This window comes from Neovison vison, chromosome 13 (genome assembly GCF_020171115.1).
Source record: "Neovison vison isolate M4711 chromosome 13, ASM_NN_V1, whole genome shotgun sequence".
NCBI classification, from domain to species: Eukaryota; Metazoa; Chordata; class Mammalia; order Carnivora; family Mustelidae; genus Neogale; species Neogale vison.
This window is the reverse complement of record NC_058103.1, coordinates 77,109,555-77,129,896: the sequence shown is the minus strand read 5'-3', so window position 1 is coordinate 77,129,896 and position 20,342 is coordinate 77,109,555. Positions and strand designations below refer to the sequence as shown.

General features: G+C 40.1%; 1 protein-coding gene across 1 annotated transcript in view; it reads right to left on the bottom strand.

The window, feature by feature from the left end:
* Positions 1-222: 222 nt before the first annotated feature.
* LOC122893076 (aromatase) overlaps positions 223-20,342 on the bottom strand; it is a 38,266-nt gene continuing 18,146 nt past the window's right edge. Inside the window, exons 4-9 of the mRNA XM_044229872.1 lie at positions 16,624-16,800; positions 14,101-14,215; positions 5,206-5,320; positions 4,616-4,778; positions 1,661-1,902; positions 223-471 (exon numbers count right to left, since the gene is read on the bottom strand). Of these exons, the coding sequence (XP_044085807.1) occupies positions 223-471; positions 1,661-1,902; positions 4,616-4,778; positions 5,206-5,320; positions 14,101-14,215; positions 16,624-16,800 (1,061 nt within the window). The remainder of the gene's footprint in view (positions 472-1,660; positions 1,903-4,615; positions 4,779-5,205; positions 5,321-14,100; positions 14,216-16,623; positions 16,801-20,342) is intronic.

Below are 20,342 nucleotides of genomic sequence, written 5' to 3'. Positions count from 1 at the left end.
AACTCTTGACCTCTATTTTCTCTGGAAGTCTTGTTCTCTGATTTGGAAAGAACAGGTGAGCAATGTCTCCTGACTTGTTGACAATCCATATGAGGTATGCTTATAAAATGGCACAGGCCACCAAATGTTCATTGTGAGGATGACACTACCTGGTCAAGACGGACGATTTTCATGTGAACTACTGATGAGAAATGCTCCAGAGTAGGTACTGATCAATTTTCTTTAGTGTTTGAGGCACTTTTCTGAATTTCTTGGGATAAAAACCATATCCAGCAAGTTGCTAGTTTCATCTGGGTGTAAGGACAAGCCATATGTTTTCCGTAAACTTTCAACACACTCTCCTTGCAATGTCTGCACGTGGAATCGTCTCAGAAGTGTAACCAGGACGACTTTCATCATCACCATGGCGATGTATTTTCCTGCACAGCTACGGGGCCCAAAACCAAAAGGCTGAAAATACCTGTAAGGAACCTATGAAAATGATCAGACAGTTAGCCAGAGTCATGTAGTCTCTCTTTGATTCACCCTGAAACCACCAATCGGTCAGAACGCTGTTATAGGGTCCAAACCATACTGTTCCTTCACTGAGATGCATGAGTGTAACTCAAATAAGTTCTTTTTTTAATCCAGTGTGATTCACCCCATGATATATGCCCAACTTGGACAGTCTCTGCTTTTCACATTAATTTGCTGGGATAAAGCAATGCACGTCATGTTATTACAACCAGTGTTAGCATACTCAACAAGGTCTGTGCGATAGCCACAGCTTTATTACTCTACTGCATTTCACCAAGGCAAAGATTGTTTTTTTGTGTGCAAAGGTGTTGACTCCTGGCCCATTAGTGTCAAGCATCCAAATATTTTTAGATATGCAAAAAATTAATGGGGACCACATCTGTCTGTCTTGTTACCATCTGTGTTTACATATACCTGGCACATAGTAAATGTTCAATAAATCTTTGTTGAACAGTTGTCAACATAGCATGGGTTGATCACATAGAAACAGAATGAATTAGAGAACTGGATTAATTGGGATCAGATTTATACATCAAATGGAAAAAGAGGAGGATGAGGGAAATATCTGGAAAATTTTGGTTAATAAACATCATTGCCTAAAATTTGACATAACTGAAGCAGAATCTACACTATATTTCAGTGATAGAAAAAGCTGAAGCTCTTCTAGGTACTGAATTCCATTTAGAATGGGAACTAGGGTTCATTGGGCCATTTGGCTAACCAAAGGCAGACTGTAAAAACTAAATCTTTTGGTCTCGTTTGATTTCCATCTGAAGCATGGATTTTCCTTTGCTTAGGGGGTGCCAGAGTTGAATCTACATGGTTACAAAGGGACAAGTTTAAATGGGAAAGTAGGCTTGTTGGGTTAAACAACATTTGTCTCATGGCAGCCAAATTAAGGGCTGGCCCTTTGGCCCATTGTGTGGCCACCATGTGGATGCTTCTCAGAGCTGGAGACCCAGCATTGTTGGCTTGAGGACGGTAGTCTTGTCCTAAGCCAGAGGAAACATGTGCTTCTGGTGAGGCAATAGAGGGAAACAAGTAAATAGAATGAAATGTACATGGTGCAAACACAGAACCAGAGAGGATTTAACAGTTGACATTTTTAAGAGTGGCATGCTTAGTTTTAAGGAAGAGCTCTTACATTCTTTGCAAAGTTTTCAAGAGTAAATTCATTGGGCTTGGGGAAAAACTCGAGTCTATGCATTCTTCCAATATTCAGGATAATGTTAGTCCCCTTTTTCACTGGGTAGCCATCGATGACATCATCCTGTAAGGCTTTGCGCATGACTAAGTTCACAACAGGCTGGTACCGCATGCTCTCGTAGATAAAGTTCTCCACCACTTTTAATTTTTGCATATCATCAATCCTTACATCTCTTTCACCTGTGGGAACAGGTAAACAGGACAAGGAGGTAATGGTAGTTACAATATGTGATGGGCATTAAAACTCCCATAGTTTCCACAGAAAAGTCAGCTCCTGGCTGAAAATATTTTTTTTTTCCTAGATTCTAATGCAAACCAGCAACATAGGCTGAGTATGTCATTTGGTTCACAGCATGTTTTATAAAAATTCAGACTTGAAGCTAATTACTATAAAACCTAGGAGATTTCATGGAAAAGTCTGGATTTCTAGAAAAATCAGAAAACCTGGGGATACTGGACCCATATCCCTGCATGACAATGATGGGCTGACCTTGAGTGGCCGATGAGCCCTTTAGAGGGGCATCGACCTGCGGTTTTACGCAGACCTACACAGTCTGCTTCAAACTTTTATCTGCCTGGCCTCTGAGGTCTTCGAGTTTGGTATCCTCCTCTAAATTCTAGGGGACATTCACTCCTTCTCTAGTCAAAGAGAAATGGTGAATTAAATGCCTTTTAATGAAATTTTCTCGTCTGGTCCCCTGTGCAGTCATCTGCCTGGAATGCTTCACTGATAGTCCCTCCTTCCATCTCATCAAGTACGACCCATTGCAGTAGAGTGGCAAGAACCTCTCTCCCTACCAGAGCAAAACAGGTGCCTCAGCTAAACTCTGGATGTGCTAGGGTTGACAGATACTTTCACTGTTTCAGATTGGCCTGACACTGGTCAGAGAGGCTTGGATTACTCCCAGAACTGGCAAAGCTTCAGAGCATTCTCAAATGGGTTACCACTTTTGCAGAAGCAAAATCAGCCCAGGTTCCTCAGTCAGCTTTGTCTTCTATACAACTATGCCATTCAGAAAAGTTCTCATTTGGTTAGAGAACTGTAACAGCCCTGCACTTTGCATACTGCTTTTTTTTTTTTTAAACTCAAGGGTCTCATGGGGGTACATTTATCTGGGGTGGGGTGGATAGAAGTGAAGACGATAGAGAAGATAATGAGAGGCATTCCCTAGGAAGTAATTAGTATGTATGTGTATCTGGAGGGAGCACGAACACATGGACACATGGTTCAGCTGTTTTCCATCTTCGTAAAGGTTTGTTGAAGTGTCAGGGGGACATGATAGGGCGCAAACACTTTTCACCTCTCAAGGAAATTGTATTAAATGCTCATGGTTTCAAGAACAATTTTCACCTTGTTGCCCGAACTCCATCATTCTGTGGCTCTCTCTTCACTCCACTGGGCTTTCTTGTTAAGTTCTCTTTCTCCTGCCAGTCTGTGAGCCTTACAGGTATAGGAATAGCTCTGGCTTATTCACTGATTTCCCCCTGTGCCTGACCCAGAACCCAGAACCTGACGGGGCACATGAGAAACCATTCTGGAATTTGGGGCTTGGATGTTATTCTGGCTTCCTGCTATCTGTTTTCCCAGGCACAGCAACACATCTGTAGATACCTTCTCTCACATATTTAACCCTTCTGTGAAATTTCCCCTTACTGTCAACTATTTCAAGTAACACTTGAATGGCTTTAAAAAGATGGTGCTGCTCTGCAACCAAGTAAGTCTTTTCACAGGGATTGTATAAGGTCAAGAGAGAAATGTCTTTATCATTACTGATATCTCTTCATATGTCAGAAATGTGTTCCTAAAAAGATCATCTATATTGGGGAGCCTGGGTGGCTCAGTCGGTTAAGTGTCTGACTCTTGATTTCGGCTCCTCATGATCCCAGGGCTGTGAGATCAAGCCCTGCATCAGAGCATCCTCAAATAGGTTACCACTCTTGCAGAATCAAAATCAGCCCAGGATCCTGAGGCAGCTCTTTCTCTCTTTCTCTTCCTCTTCCCCTTCCCACCAACCCCACCCACCGTGTTCATGGTACCTGTGCTTGCTCTCTCTCATTTGCTCTCCCTCTTAAAAAAAGAAAAGAAAAGAAAAGAAAAGAAAAGAAAAAAAGATTATCCACATGAAGGACATTCCAAATAAGGAATTCTGGTTTTGTTCCCCAGAAAGCAATTTCCTCCAAATATGACAGTGTTTGTATGGAAGGGAGTGGCAGCATGCAGAATGATGCTTAGGCAAAGGCAGAACAGAAAATGTAGTGTCAGGAAGAGCTGAGCAGGTCCCTGCTCAGCTTGAGGGGCAGAGGACTAGGGAAGAAGGGTCCAGCATCACTGGATTTGGGGGGAGAGGGAAACTGATCATTCTTTTGCCTTTGCTGTCATCTTCCCCTTGTCCTTCTGCCACTGACTGGAAGTTTATTTGTAAACAGACTGCTTGAAACCCAGAAACACTGCTGTAGATGATAGCCAGTTCCCTGGAAGGACCCAGAAAAGCATTTGGCCCTGGTAGGGTAGGCAGAACATTTAAGTGCATATTAAGGAAGACCTTGAAGAATATACAGCAAAGTATTAACAGTGGTTCCCCCTGGGGAGTACAGATGAGGCTGGTGAAGAGAGTGGAAGGGGTCAGGGAATGTCACTTTCTGCTTTATACATCTCTGTGTTATTTAATTTTTTTGCAATGAGGATGCACTGTTTTTATAATGAAAAAAAAAACACAGTAAGAATGGATTTGCTATCTATCTGGCATAACCAAGTGTGGCAAAATGACTACCTTTATTATTCTCTGGATGGATTAAAATAAATATTTTTTGAAACCAGATTCTTAGGACATAAAAAGCCGAGGTTCAGAAGGAATTGTTTTCTAAGCTCTATTATTATTTGATCAGTTCTTACCAATAACAGTCTGGATTTCCTTCACTATTGCCTCTTCAACCTTAGGGTGCTTTGCAATGAGAAATAGCATGAAAAACACAGAGACAGACATGGTGTCTGGTGCTGCGACCAACATTTCCAGTATGCACTGGTTCACATTCTCTCTTGTCAGGTCACCACGTTTCTGAACAATTGGAAGAAGGGAGAAAAGTTAGAAAAGAAACTCAAAGCTTCCAAAAAGGAGGGGAAGGGACAGTTAGGATCAAAAACATCAGTAAAATGAGGTCATAAATATTACACCTCTGTAACTGACATTTTTCATAATAGTCTTCATGTGAAATCAGAAAAATTTAACCAATTATCTGTATTTACTGTCTCTGGGCTCCTCCATTTTCATATTTTGTACTGTGCAGACACAGCAGTTTCGATCTTAAAGGTCAGTCTCACCAGAATGTGCAATGAGTGGGCTCTTTGAGTCATCATTATAGAAGTACTAGAGCAGATACTTAAAAGCAGAAGTATGCAACAATTACAAGAGGGGATCTTTACACAACCTGCACACAGTTGAGTACATATATTGTGTGGGAATTATGGTTAATCCAGGTCAGTACCTCAGCAAAAATCAACTCAGTGGCAAAATCCATATAGTCTTCCAGTTTCTCCGCTGTGGAAATTCTATGTCTTTTTTCTTCTATCAGAATTTCCATGGCATCTTTCAAATCCTTGCTAAAAAAAAAAAAAAAAAAAAAGAAAAAGAAAAGAAAATATAATCTATCTGCAGTCAGTTAAGACATCTAGAAAAACGGAAAAATCCCAAGAATAGCATTGAACAGAAATATAGAGACAGTCTACAGAAAGAAAGACTTCAAAGGTAACTCGATGTCAATAAAAACGTATCTATCAATAATCACTCTCAATGTGAATGGCCTAAATGCACCCATAAAACGGCACAGGGTTGCAGATTGGATAAAACGACAGGACCCATCCATATGCTGTCTACAAGAGACCCATTTTGAACCTAAAGATACACGCAGACTGAAAGTGAAGGGGTGGAGAAGCATCTTTCATGCCAATGGGACTCAAAAGAAGGCTGGGGTAGCGATTCTCATATCAGATAAATTAGACTTCAAACTAAAGACTGTAGTCAGAGATACAGAAGGACACTACATAATCCTTAAAGGGACTATCCACCAAGATGATCTAACAATTGTAAATATCTATGCTCCCAATATGGGAGCAGCCAATTACTTAAGAAAACTGTTAATCAAGATAAAGAGTCATATTGATATGAATACACTAATCGTAGGTGATCTTAACACGCCTCTTTCAGAATTAGACAGATCATCGAAGCAGAAAATCAATAAAGAAACAAGAGCATTGAACGACACATTGGACCAGATGGACCTCATAGATATATACAGAACATTCCACCCTAAAACAGCAGAATACTCATTCTTCTCAAGTGCACACGGAACCTTCTCCAGAATAGACCACATACTGGGTCACAAATCAGGACTCAGCCGATACCAAAAGACTGAGATTATTCCCTGCATATTCTCAGATCACAATGCTTTGAAACTGGAGCTCAATCACAAGGAAAAGTTCCGAAGGAACTCAAACACCTGGAAGCTAAAGACCACCTTGCTTAAGAATGCTTGGATCAACCAGGAGATCAAAGAAGAACTGAAACAATTCATGGAAACCAATGAGAATGAAGACACTTCGGTCCAAAACCTATGGGATACAGCAAAGGCGGTCCTAAGGGGAAAATATATAGCCATCCAAGCCTTGCTCAAAAAAATTGAAAAATCCAGAACACACCAGCTGTCTCTACACCTTAAAGAACTGGAGGATTAACAACAAATCAAACCAACTCCACACATAAGAAGGGAAATCATCAAGATTAGAGCTGAGATCAATGAGGGAGAAACCAGAGATACAGTAGAACGTATCAATGAAACTAGAAGCTGGTTTTTTGAAAGAATCAATAAGATCGATAAGCCACTGGCTACACTAATCCAAAAGAAAAGAGAGAAATCCCAAATTCATAAAATTATGAATGAAAGGGGAGAGATCACAACTAACACCAAGGAAGTAGAAACAATCATCAGAAGTTACTACGAACAGTTATATGCCAATAAGCTTAGCAACCTAGATGAAATGGATGCATTCCTGGAAAAATATAAACTACCAAAATTGAACCAGGAAGAAATCGACAACCTGAATAGACCGATATCTAATAACGAGATTGAAGCAGTGATCAAAAATCTCCCAAAAAACAAGAGCCCAGGACCTGACGGATTCCCTGGGGAATTCTACCAAACCTTCCAAGAAGAAATAACACCTATTCTCCTGAAGCTGTTTCAAAAAATTGAAGCAGAAGGAAAACTTCCAGACTCTTTCTATGAAGCCAGCATTACCCTGATCCCCAAACCAGGCAAGGACCATACCAAAAAGGAGAATTTCAGACCAATATCACTGATGAATATGGATGCTAAGATTCTCAACAAGATCCTAGCCAACAGGATCCAACAACACATTAAAAAGATTATCCACCATGATCAGGTGGGATTCATCCCTGGGCTACAAGGATGGTTCAACATTCGTAAATCAATCAATGTGATACAACAAATTAATATGAGAAGAGAGAAGAACCACATGGTCCTCTCAATTGATGCAGAAAAAGCATTTGACAAAACCCAACATCCGTTCCTGATTAAAACGCTTCAAAGTATAGGGATAGAGGGAACATTCCTGAACCTCATCAAATCTATCTATGAAAGACCCACAGCAAATATCATCCTCAATGGGAAAAAGCTTGCAGCCTTCCCGTTGAGATCAGGAACAAGACAAGGATGCCCACTTTCACCACTCTTGTTCAACATAGTATTAGAAGTCCTAGCAACAGCAATCAGACAACAGAGAGAAATAAAAGGTATCCAAATTGGTAATGAAGAAGTCAAACTCTCTCTCTTCGCAGATGACATGATTCTTTATATGGAAAACCCAAAAGACTCCACCCCCAAACTACTAGAACTCATACAGCAATTCAGCAGCGTGGCAGGATACAAAGTCAATGTGCAGAAATCAGTGGCTTTCTTATACACTAACAAGGAAAATATAGAAAGGGAAATTAGAGAATCGATTCCATTTACTATAGCACCAAGAACCATAAGATACCTGGGAATAAACCTAACTAAAGAGGTAAAGGATCTATACTTGAGGAACTATAGAACACTCATGAAAGAAATTGAAGAAGACACAAAAAGATGGAGGACCATTCCATGCTCTTGGATCGGAAGAATAAACATCGTTAAAATGTCTATACTGCCTAGAGCAATCTATACTTTTAATGCCATTCCGATCAAAATTCCACCGGCATTCTTCAAAGAGCTGGAGCAAATAATCCAAAAATTTGTATGGAATCAGAAGAGACCCCGAATCGCTAAGGAAACGTTGAAAAACAAAAATAAAGCTGGCGGCATCACCTTACCTGATTTCAAGCTTTATTACAAAGCTGTGATCACCAAGACAGCATGGTACTGGCATAAAAACAGACACATAGACCAGTGGAACAGAGTAGAGAGCCCTGATATGGACCCTCAACTCTATGGTCAATTAATCTTCGACAAAACAGGAAAAAATATACAGTGGAAAAAAGACAGTCTCTTCAATAAATGGTGCTGGGAAAGCTGGACAGCTATATGTAGAAGAATGAAACTCGACCATTCTCTTACACCGTACACAAAGATCAACTCAAAATGGATAAAAGACCTCAACGTGAGACAGGAATCTATCAGAATCTTAGAGGAGAACATAGGCAGTAATCTCTTCGATATCAGCCACAGCAACTTCTTTCAAGATACGTCTCCAAAGGCAAAGGAAACAAAAGCGAAAATAGACTTCTGGGACTTCATCAAAATCAAAAGCTTCTGCACAGCAAAGGAAACAGTCAAAAAAACAAAGAGGCAACCCACGGAATGGGAGAAGATATTTGCAAATGACAGTACAGACAAAAGGTTGATATCCAGGATCTATAATGAACTCCTCAAACTCAACCCACACGAAACAGACAAACACATCAAAAAATGGGCAGAAGATATGAACAGACACTTCTCCAATCAAGAAATACAAATGGCTATCAGACACATGAAAAAATGCTCATCATCATTAGCCCTCAGGGAGATTCAAATTAAAACCACATTGAGATATCACCTTACACCAGTTAGAATGGCCAAAATTAACAAAACAGGAAACAACATGTGTTGGAGAGGATGTGGAGAAAGGGGAACCCTCTTACACTGTTGGTGGGAATGCAAGTTGGTGCAGCCTCTTTGGAGAACAGTGTGGAGATTCCTCAAGAAATTAAAAATAGAGCTTCCCTACGACCCTGCAATTGCACTCCTGGGTATTTACCCCAAAGATACAGATGTCGTGAAAAGAAGGGCCATCTGTACCCCAATGTTTATAGCAGCAATGGCCACAGTCGCCAAACTATGGAAAGAACCAAGATGCCCTTCAACGGATGAATGGATAAGGAAGATGTGGTCCATATACACTATGGAGTATTATGCCTCCATCAGAAAGGACGAATATCCAACTTTTGTAGCAACATGGACAGGACTGGAAGAGATTATGCTGAGTGAAATCAGTCAAGCAGAGAGAGTCAATTATCATATGGTTTCACTCATTTGTGGAGCATAACCAATAGCATGGAGGACAAGGGGCGTTAGAGAGTAGTAGGGAATTTGGGTAAATTGGAAGGGGAGGTGAACCATGAGAGACTATGGACTCTGAAAAACAGTCTGAGGGGTCTGAAGTGGCGGGGGGGTGGGAGGTTGGGGTACCAGGTGGTGGGTATTATAGAGGGCACAGCTTGCATGGAGCACTGGGTGTGGTGAAAAAATAATGAATACTGTTTTTCTGAAAATAAATAAATTGGGGAAAAAAAAAAAATAAAGAACTGGAAAATCAACAACCTATAAAACCAGCCTGTGAGTTCAGGATGGGGTCACCCTCTTTGGAGGCAGCCCTGACCAGTCATTTTGATTTCTGATGGCTGGCATAAAAATAAAGCTTTGCCTTAATTTTAATTTAAAAAAAAAAAAAAAAAAGACATCTAGAAAAACGAATTCATTTTTTTAAAGATTTTTTTAAAAATTTATTTGAGAAAGAGAGAGCATGAGACATGGGAGGGTCAGAGGGAGAAGCAGTCTTCCCACTGAGCAGGGAGCCTAATGAGGGACTCAGTCCCAGGACCCCGGGATCACGACCTGAGCTGAAGACAGTTGCTCAACCAGCTGAGCCACCCAGGCGCCCAAAAATGAATTCATTTGCCATTTGTTTAAATAAAATTATCTGCTTTAATTGAAGCCTTTAGCACTCATGAATTACTGAATTTGAACTTAATTTTTCGCAAAGATCCTTAAATTACATTTTCATTACACTTCATCTGAAGGAACCAAATTTAGCTAAGATTTGTAGGTACTGGTAGCAAAATGAAGGCTGTAACCTCTAGTTAAGGATTAAAAACTCGTACCAGAATTATAAATCCAATCATGTTTTCTGATTTTTGATGGATCCCGTACAGTGTCTAAGTTGAAGTGACCAAAGGCTGGTGAAGGTCTTTGGTGGGGGCATGCACTCACCAATTTGCCCCAGGCACCTTCACTTCCTATTGACTCATAACCACCCAGCCCATTTCTATTTGCCCAACTCTGGAAACAATTGAGTTTGAGATTACCTGTTCTAGAAAGTGAACACAGGGATCAAATATTATTCTTGATATTTACTCCTGTACCTTGCAGTTTCTGCCACATAGTAAACATGAAGTAGATATTTATTGATGGACTAGCCACAAGAGTATGTATATTATATGTGTTTTGATGGTGTGGTAAGGGGAAGAGCACCTTGGAAAGAGAGTCAGGTTCTAGTTCAGATTGTTCTCTTTCTATGTGATCTACTTTACATCTTTCTTTTTTTTCTTAATTTTAGTTTTCTTCTTCTTCTTTTTTTTTATATTTATTTTTTATTTTCAGCATAACAGTATTCATTATTTTTTCACCACACCCAGTGCTCCATGCAAGCTGTGCCCTCTATAATACCCACCACCTGGTACCCCGACCTCCCATCCCCCGCCCCTTCAAAACCCTCAGATTGTTTTTCAGAGTCCATAGTCTCTCATGGTTCACCTCCCCTTCCAATTTCCCTAAACTCCCTTCTCCTCTCCAACTCTCCATGTCCTCCATGCTATTTGTTATGCTCCACAAATAAGTGAAACCATATGATAATTGACTCTCTTTATTTCTACTTTACATCTCTTACATCTCTTTTAAAGTGAAGGGCTCAGCTCAATGAACAATAAGTCCATCTTAAGATCTAGATTCTGCTACGCTTGCCTTTGTCTTAAACTGTATGTGTCCACCTGTAAGTGTAGTGTTTACCAATCTCAGGGCATGGTATTCTGCATTACCTTACATGTACAATAAATCTTTCTCTCAAAAATTTGCTGATATGGTCACCTGTACACCTTGTGTGTGGTGCTGACATAAATAACCTCTATGTTTACTCCAGCTCAGCAGGAACAGTAAGGGAACATTCTTTAAGATTCAAAAAAAAAGATTCTTCCCACTTTTTGAAGTTTCTTTATGGCATCTCAAGGAAGTTTTTTGTTTTTTTTTTAAGATTTTATTATCCATTTGTCAGAGAGAGAGCACAGGCACAAGCAGGGGGGAGCAGCAGGCAGAGGGAGAAGCAGACTCCTCACTGAGCATGGAGCCCAAGATGGACTTGATCCCAGAACCCTGAGACCATGACCTGAGATGAAGGCAGACACTCAACCAACTGAGCAACCCAGGTGCCCCTTAAGAAAGGTGTTTGAACATTTGAAGAGGTATTCTTCAGGCTAGTGTAGTAACTGTGTCATTCAAAATGAAGCTGCTATCTATTGTGTATCTCTGTAAGTGTGCCTGTAGATACATACATACCTCCAGAAAGACACCAGGGATAAATTTACATTCATTCATTCATTCATCTACTAGTCCATTTACTCAGCGAATATTGAAACTCTTACTTATAAGGGACAGATATTCACTCAGTTAGTAGGCTGTGAATGCTCATAGCATTCCTACCTGAGCCACGGCCCCTAAATTTAGGTTGAGGAGTTGTTGAAATGCTCTAAGACTATAAATTCATGGAGAATTCCTTGATGGAACTTCAGCCATTTCTGACCACCTACGTCCTCCCTGGGCCAGAACTGGGACCTATGAATGTCCATTGGAATTCTCCCTATTCAGGTTAGAAGCTGGTGTTACATAAATGTAGGTGTCTGAATTTATATGCCCTTAAAAACTGGGAGAATTGAGTTCATCGACAGTGTTCAGGAAACAGGAAATCTCCAACTTAACAAACATGTATTATAAGAATGTATCTGTGAGTCTGTGGTTTGGAACTCTGAGCGTATTTTGCATCCAAACAGGTTGGTTAGGTTATCAGTCCAGGCCAGGAACACTTATTTAAGGTGTTCTGGGGCTAAAAAAAAACCTTAAACTTGCCAGAATAAAAAGTAGAAAACAATACTGCTGCAATATTGGGAATTAAGACAGGCGAAGTATAAAACTGAATAAATAGGGATGGGAGTAGTTGTCCCAGAATCCTTTCCATCAGTATATTCCTAAAAAGTACTGGCATGACAGAGAAAGACAACTAATATATGATCTCATTTATATGGACTCTTAAAACACAAAACCCTAGCTCAAAGATACAGAGAACAGATTGGTGGCTGCCAGAGGTGGAGGTGGGTAAGGGTGGGCAAAATGGCTGAAGGGAGTCAAAAGGTAGAAACTTCTAGTTATAAAATAAGTCATAGAGACATGATGTACAGCATAGTGACTATAGTTAACAATACTGTATTACAGATTTGAAAGTTGCTAAGAGTATAGATCTTAAAAGCTTTCATCATGAGAAGAAAGTTTAGTAGTGAGATATAATGGTGATCATTTCACAATATTTAAAATTACTGACTCATGATGTTGTTTGTATACCTGAAAGTAATGTTTTATGTCAGTTATACTTTAATTTTTAAAAAATGCCTTTATTACAATGGGCATGGGTGGGAGAGAAGATTAAAAGATTTCTCTCTGTCTTTACTGCTATAGGACATAGGATATATAGATTAATGTACTAACAACCATTGACAAATATTATATACAGAGGGAATGTTGTGGAGCTAATTTCTATAGAAACCTAAGAGAAACCATTATATAGTTTCATGCAATAAGTTTCAACGGGCTTGCTGGCCAAAACCGAAGCCAAACTAATGACCAAGAAGCATAAAATGAGACTCTTCAAACCACTGCCAAATTTGAACATATGGAAGTGATGAATCTTTTATCTCATTGATTCAAGTTACAATAAGCTCTGGTGAAAACTAAATGAAACATATAAAGACCCAAGTGTCCAAATCACCTACTTAATATTCACCAACCACAGGAGAATATATAAAGCAACACCAAGTTGGCTTCCTTCCTGGAGACTAACATTATCAAATTTTCAAAATACACAAACAGGATAAAGTTGGGTCTTCAAACAAGTTTGGGAACTTTTAGAGATGGAGAATTTAAAATCATCAGGGACATCTGGGAGAAGATATGAACAGAGGGAAGGAGAACACTATCATCTTTAGTGCCTTCTATGTGCCATCCTCTGTGATAATTGCCCATATATAGGCTCTCATTAATCTATATCTCTATTCTGGAAGGTAGGTTATATTTTACTTTAAATAACTGCCCAAGGCCAATTAGTTACTAAGCAGTAGAGACAGGATATAAACCAGGTCTGTCTGCCTCTAAACCCCATAATCTCCTCACGATGGTTAGAGGGGCAGTGTTTAGTGGCTGGCTCCTTACACTCTAGAAACCTATTCTTTAGCCTGAAGGCCATTGGGCATTTGTCCAGTTTCTGTCTAGACTTGTCTATAATCAAGGCAAAGCCATTTAATGACAGTTTCATAATATATGACCAAAAAAAAAAAAAAAGGAAATCACACATTTTGTTGAAGTCCATTATATTCATTATGAAAAAAATCTTTTGAGACTACTGCTAATTCCTACAAGTTGAATTATGTTAAATTCATTCAGAAGCAACAGGGCTATAAAATGATTTTGTGTTTCCACTTTCCAATTTTTACAGATAACGATGATAGGTTGAGCCAACCCATCTCTTCAACTGAAACTATACTGCCATGTCCTAATTCCAGACGTGGGGCTCTCAGACCACCCACTTGGCCCCCTTGTTAAAAAGCTGCCTGGGCCTCAGGCCTCCCTTACTCTGGTCTGGCCACCACTTGCAGCCAAATTGCTGTACAGTGTTTCATCAGCAACTTAATCCACAGCTCCCCTGTGGGTTCTGAAGAGCAGAAAGCTAGCCAAACAGGCCAACAATAGCAAAGACATAACCCACAGTCAATCCAATCTCACTGATAAGTTTTCCAAACTTGTGTTACTTACACAGACTTTTCATACTTTTTGTATAGCCAAGAAATCTTAAAGAAGATGTCTGGTTTGAGAAGGAGAGCTTGCCATGCATCAAAATAACCCTGGATTTTAACCACGATGGCACTTTCTGGAAAAACAAAACAAAGAGCAGAGTAGTTGAGCAAAAATGTGAGCCCAAGAAAGTTACCTGAGAAGAGAAGTCCCCCTGTATAGAGTCTCTTGCCAGTCTGGGCTTTAGCAGGTGTTTCAGCCATATGAGTGCCACTAGACAAACCAACATTAACTTATTCTGCTTGACATCTAAATCAACCAAGCTAACCAGAGTTGGCAAGTTTTCAAGTTTGTGTTATAGACACAGCCTAGAATCTCATGTCACCTCTTTGGGTGTCCAACACCTTCCTGGTTTTTTTTGAGGTTTTTTTTTTTTTTTTTTTTTTTTTTTTTTGACTATGGGAAATAAGAGGGACACCAGTAATTACGGGTGTCATTTTCCTCAATTCTGGCACCTGGGAGGACAAAAAGCCACGTCACTCTCCTGGTTACATCTTGGTCCAGAGTATAGAATTCATCTTAGTATCCCTTATCCTGAGCCTCATGCATAGTCAACTCCTAATGAACATCCTTTAATTAAATTACATGTTTGGGGAAAGAAAACTCTTGCATTTTTCAAATTGTGCAAGAAGGAAGGGAACAGCCGTTTCTTTTCAACTGCTAAATACCAGTCACCATGCAAAATGCTTTACAAAAGAGACCTCATTTAATCCTTAAGATCTTGCTAGGGGAGTAATACAGTGTCATCACTTTTTCAGACCAATAAACTGGGAAGCTTGCCTAACACCATACAGCCAGTGTGGCAGGCGGCCCTTAGGCTAGAGCCCAGCCCTATCTGACCTCTGAGCAATGTTCTTTCCTCTTGCTACTCTGGCTCCCTCAGGCAAATTGAGAGTTTAACTAGGATAGGGTGCGGAGAAAGGGAATCAACATAACTTTGCATGAGTTATGCAGATTCTTAACATCACAGCCTGCATGCCTAAATTTACAGAGAGATTTACATCCTTCCTAAGAACCCAGGCCAGCCAGGAACCAGAAGAAGCAGGGACTAATAAAACACGAACTTGCCTGACCTTCGGAGAGCTGCATGTAGGACAGGCCAGCCAGGATTAGAGTTCCTGTCTGAAGGGGATGAAGCAATGGGTGTGACTAAAAATACTCAGAGTTGAATGGGGCGCCCATCCAAATGACAGTCAGGCGAGGTTTCTATGACTCTTGTGGGGAGTAAGTAAAGAGCAGGGGACATGAGGTAAGCAGAGCTGGAGAGGAGAAAAGGAGGCTTATAGCTTATCTGTTCTTCCAAATGTGGCCAGTGAGGCAGCAGGTGTTACAGCTTAGCTGCTTTGGGCCATTGTTAAAATGAGACCCCATTCTCGTGCCGGAAGTGTTCTTCCCTCAGACTTGGATGTGGCTCCCAATCTCCCTTCATTGAGGCTGATGTCCAGGTGTCCTCCCTGTGCAGTCCTTTCTTGACAACTCTCTCTGGGATAGCCACACCCACTCTCCCCACCCCATGCACCTCCTCCTTCACTTTCTATCCCCTTGCCCTGCTTCGTTTATTCTTCAGGGCACTTAGTTTTGACTGATGTATTATGAGATATTTACTTGTCTCTGTTTATATTGCCACTGGGATGTGACCACCTTGAAGGCAAGGACTTTATCTGTCTTATTCACTGTTCAGTCCCCAGAACCTAGAACAGTGCCTAGCATAAAACAGGCAATTAGCAAATATTTTTTGAATGAATGCATGAGTCAGCAAACATGCTAGAATTCAGGGGAAATTACATTAAGCTGGACAACAGCAGCATGGAATTAACCCAACTGATTAGTGTTTATTTTTTGGTGGTGATAGAGTTGCATGTATGTGTTTTAATATTTGTTTCTGTAGTATAGTGAAGGGAGTAGCTTTTTGAGTGGGACGTTCTTACAAGAGTTGTTATAATGCTACATGATAAACTCCATATATAAAGCAACTTTTTTATAGTAGATACTAAACTAATAGTAGCTCTTTTTATCATTTCCAACAGCATCAGCACCAGCACTATTATTGTACAGACAGTCAAATTTTTCATTCTTAGTAGCTTTGAGGGAGGACTATATATGTATAGTTATGTATATATGTATGTATATCTGTGCGTGTGTGTGTGTGTGTGTGTGTGTGCATGTGCCCACAAGAATGGTTGGAATTGGTTAAATATATCCATTTGATTGGTGGTAGGATATATTCATGGCCAAATGAACTGATCATATTTGTCAAGCTTTGACTGTGGGTAGAATCGTATTTCCCAGAGCAATGAGGAGATGGTCCCTACTCACAGAAACTTATAAAGGAGCAAGGCAGACACTCTAGGGGGAAAAAATCAGAAGAATACTTGGAGATGTTTGAATATGAGCGATGTACAAAAGCAACATTATCTCTCCTTGAGTCTGTAATCCCCTCCATCCCCTTAGTCAATAAAGTGGAGCATGTCAGTTCTCACGTACCGTCCAAGGGGATCCCCAGGAAGAGAATGTTGGAGGTGTCCAGCATGATACGCCGCATGAGGGTCAACACATCGATGTACCCCAATTCGTTGCTGACCTCCTCCAGCCTGTCCAGATGCGTGAGGATGGATCCAACACAAACGGTCACCATGCGCACAAGGCCCGGGCCGGACAAAGCTGAGGGGAGCATGTTGGAGAGGGAGTCACATGAACTTAGGGACACACACAATCAGCTTAGTTTGGCCTTTTCTGTGTGGAGTTTCACTATACATGATTTTTTTAATTCAATAACTTAGCAGAAATTTTCATGTCTTTTTGAATACTTTTCTGCATTCTTCTAATTTTTTACAAACATGCATCACCTTTATGGGGAAAAGTGAATGAATGAATGAATGAAAATCTTAAAATATTCAAAATTAAACTCTTCTTCATGTTATGGCAAATCACTTGTGAGACTACAAATGAAACATTTAGTACTTATGGTCATGAATCACACATCAGTGATTTTCCATATTTATTGTATATGTATTTCTCTAAAGAAGGTCTAGATTTGGCCAGGGAGATGTTTATATTTCAACAGGTGGCAGGGTATTGCTATTGAACTACTCAAACTGGCCCTTGACTATTTGATCTAAAGTGCTTCCTGTTTAATTGTGGTTTATGCAGTTCAAAATGCTAGTCTTAGAAATTACCAAAAGTGTTCTCTTATTTTTGGTTTCTCTTCAGACTACTTCTAGATTTGTTTTACTCAGCCAAGGTCATGACAACTAAACAAATTTTTGTTTGTGTATCAGTCTTCCCAACTGGCTGGGAATTCTTGAAGTGCAGTGACAGCCTCCTATTAGCACTGTCCTTCAAGTCCACAGAACATGGTGGCCTTCAAATCCTATTTGTCAAATAGAGGAATGAACGAATGAAAGGATGGGTGAATAAATGAGTAAAGACAGAGTGAACTGGCTCTGCTCTAGGTCATCTGGGTAACTAGTGGGTCATGGTGGTAGATGATCTGTCTAGAGAATTTAACTCTTAAAGCCCTCCTTTCTCCTATTTTTTTTTAAGCTTTCTTTAAGAGTCATCTCTCCTACTTACGTCTTTTATTATTCAGACTTACTGTTAAAGTCAGTTCTTGAAATGCAATGAAAAATCCTAGGAAAATTTGTAGCCATAATTCTTTCTTAAAAAAAAAAAAAATCAGTTGTACAATAGAACCCCCTGAAGGCAGACTTTGCAAATAAGAAAGGAAGCCTGGTGAGCAGTTCCAGAGTCCTAAGATTTCTACTTATCTATAAAAAAGGAAGGTTGGGTTGGTAGCATACTTTCTGATTTTCATACTTTCTATTTCATTCCCTGGTGGGATTCCTTAATGATTCTTTAATGATTCAGCCCTTTGTGCAGAAGGGTTGGCTTGGAGTATAGGTGGTTTCCTCCTATACCAATGTATGACTTACCTCTCTGTCCAAGAGCTGGAAGCCATGTTTCAACCATATAAGCAAAATGTAATATCATTGCTTATAGGCAGTGGCCTGATGTGGATATAATTTTAATTTTTAAAATGTGTGAAAAAGTACTGAATCTTATCCAGGTTAAAAAAAAAAAAAAAAAGTAGAGCAAGTAATCAACGTAATTCCTTCACTGTGGAGAACTCTTCCGGCAGTTTCAGGAAATACAGGCTATCTTTTGCCCCTCCACCTTCATCTCTCCAGGATGGGCCATTTGCCTAGGCTGCTCTTCATTCTCTCTCCATTGGTAAGCCCAGGGAATCAAAGCCTTCATTAATGTTACTACTTTAGATACCAAAATGTACCCCCCAATTTTTTTCTTTTTTTTTTATTACATTATGTTAGTCACCATACAGTATATTAGTGTTTGATGTAGTGTTCCATAATTCATTGTGTGCATATTATACCCAGTGCTCTATGCAGCCTGTGCCCTCCTTAATATCTACCACTGGGCTCACCCATCCCCACGTACTCCTGCCCTCTAAAACCCTCAGTTTGTTTCTCAGAGTACATAGTCTTTCATGGTTCATCTCCCTCACCAATTTCCCCCCCTTCTTTTTTCCCTTCCTTCTTCTAATGTCCTCCATACTATGCCTCATATTCCACAAATAAGTGAAACCAAATGATAATTAACTTTCTCTGCTTGACTTATTTCACTCAGTATAATCTCCTCCAGTCCATACATGTTTATGTAAAAGTTGGGTATGCCTCCTTTCTGGATGGCTGAGTAATATTTCATTGTGTATATAGACTACATCTTCTTTATCCATTCGTCTGTTGAAGGGCATCTCAGCTCTTTCCACAGTTTGGCTATTGTGGCCATGGCTGCTAAGAACATTGGGGAGCATATGGCCCTTTTTTTCACTACATCCGTATCTTTGGGGTAAATACCCAGTAGTGTAATTGCAGGGTCATAGGGTAACTCCAAAATCTGCTATATCAGGAAAACTAATGAGAAACATAACTCTCAAGGGAGATTCAAGAAATGCCTGGGTGGCTTAGTCAGTTAAGCATTTGGCTTCAGCTCAGGTCATGTTCTCAGGGTCCAGGAATGGAGCCCCACTTCAGGTTCCCTGCTCAGCGGGGAGTCTGCTTCTCCCTCTGCCTCTGCTTCTCACTCATGTTCTCTTTCTCTCAAATAAATAAAATCTTTAAAAAAATGCTTGGGACTCTCATTGATTACTAAAAATGTCAGACACAACAGGGAACATTTAATAAGTAATTAGACCTCTACTTTTTTTTTTTTAAAGACCTCTATTTTTGGCATTTAATATGGGTAGTTTTATAATGTTTTTATTAGAAAATCTGATCTTCTATATACAATGTTTATCTAAAAAAAGGTCACAAGAGACCTTTTAAGCATTCTGCTTAAAATCTTGAATGACTTACTGTAACTTTTGAGATGAACTCAGCTTGGTGCCTCCCCTAGGCCTCATGCCTACATGTGTCCATGACAGGCACAAGGGCCTACTTATGGACACACAGTGCTGTTCCACCCACCCTTCTCTGTCTTGGAGTATCCTGTTCTTTCCTTCTGTGGAATGCATCCTTGTCAAACTTTCTTAATGTAGATAGCTTTTATCTTCTTTCAAAACTTATTGCAAGCATCTGCTCCTGAAAAAACCTCCCATGACTCTTCAGAATACTTTAGATGGCCCATTTTTTCTATGTCTTGTAGCACTCTGCACACACCTCTAGCATAATATATCACCTAGGATGATATTTGGTGATATGATATCTGCCCCTCCCCCTTTTATAAATTTCCCGAGGGCAAGGACCATGTCTTGACTATCATTGTATTCTGGGTACTCACTAAGTTTGTGGCAATTTGGTACAGCAGCACTAGGAGACTAATACAGTGGAGTCTATAGTAGAGTTGTATTGAGCCTTGGTGATGGGTAACTCTGTAGAGAGAATCAATGCACAGCTGTGTCAGGCATAGATTCTCCCAGTCCCAGTAGCCACATGGGAGGCATCCAGGTTCACTACAGAGGCTGGCTAGAGGGAAGAATGTTGCATGGTCAGGCCTAAGATCCATCTAGCCCCAGATTCTATCACTAACAGTGTTGACAGGGCATGATTATCTTCCTTGATATTGATTTCAAAGACTGGCTGTGTGTATTCCCCAGCTGCTTCATTTTCCAGTGAAATACAGTAAAGGATAGATAAAGAGCCTTGGGACCAAGTCTCTACTCATCTATTATTTGCTATGTTGCCTGA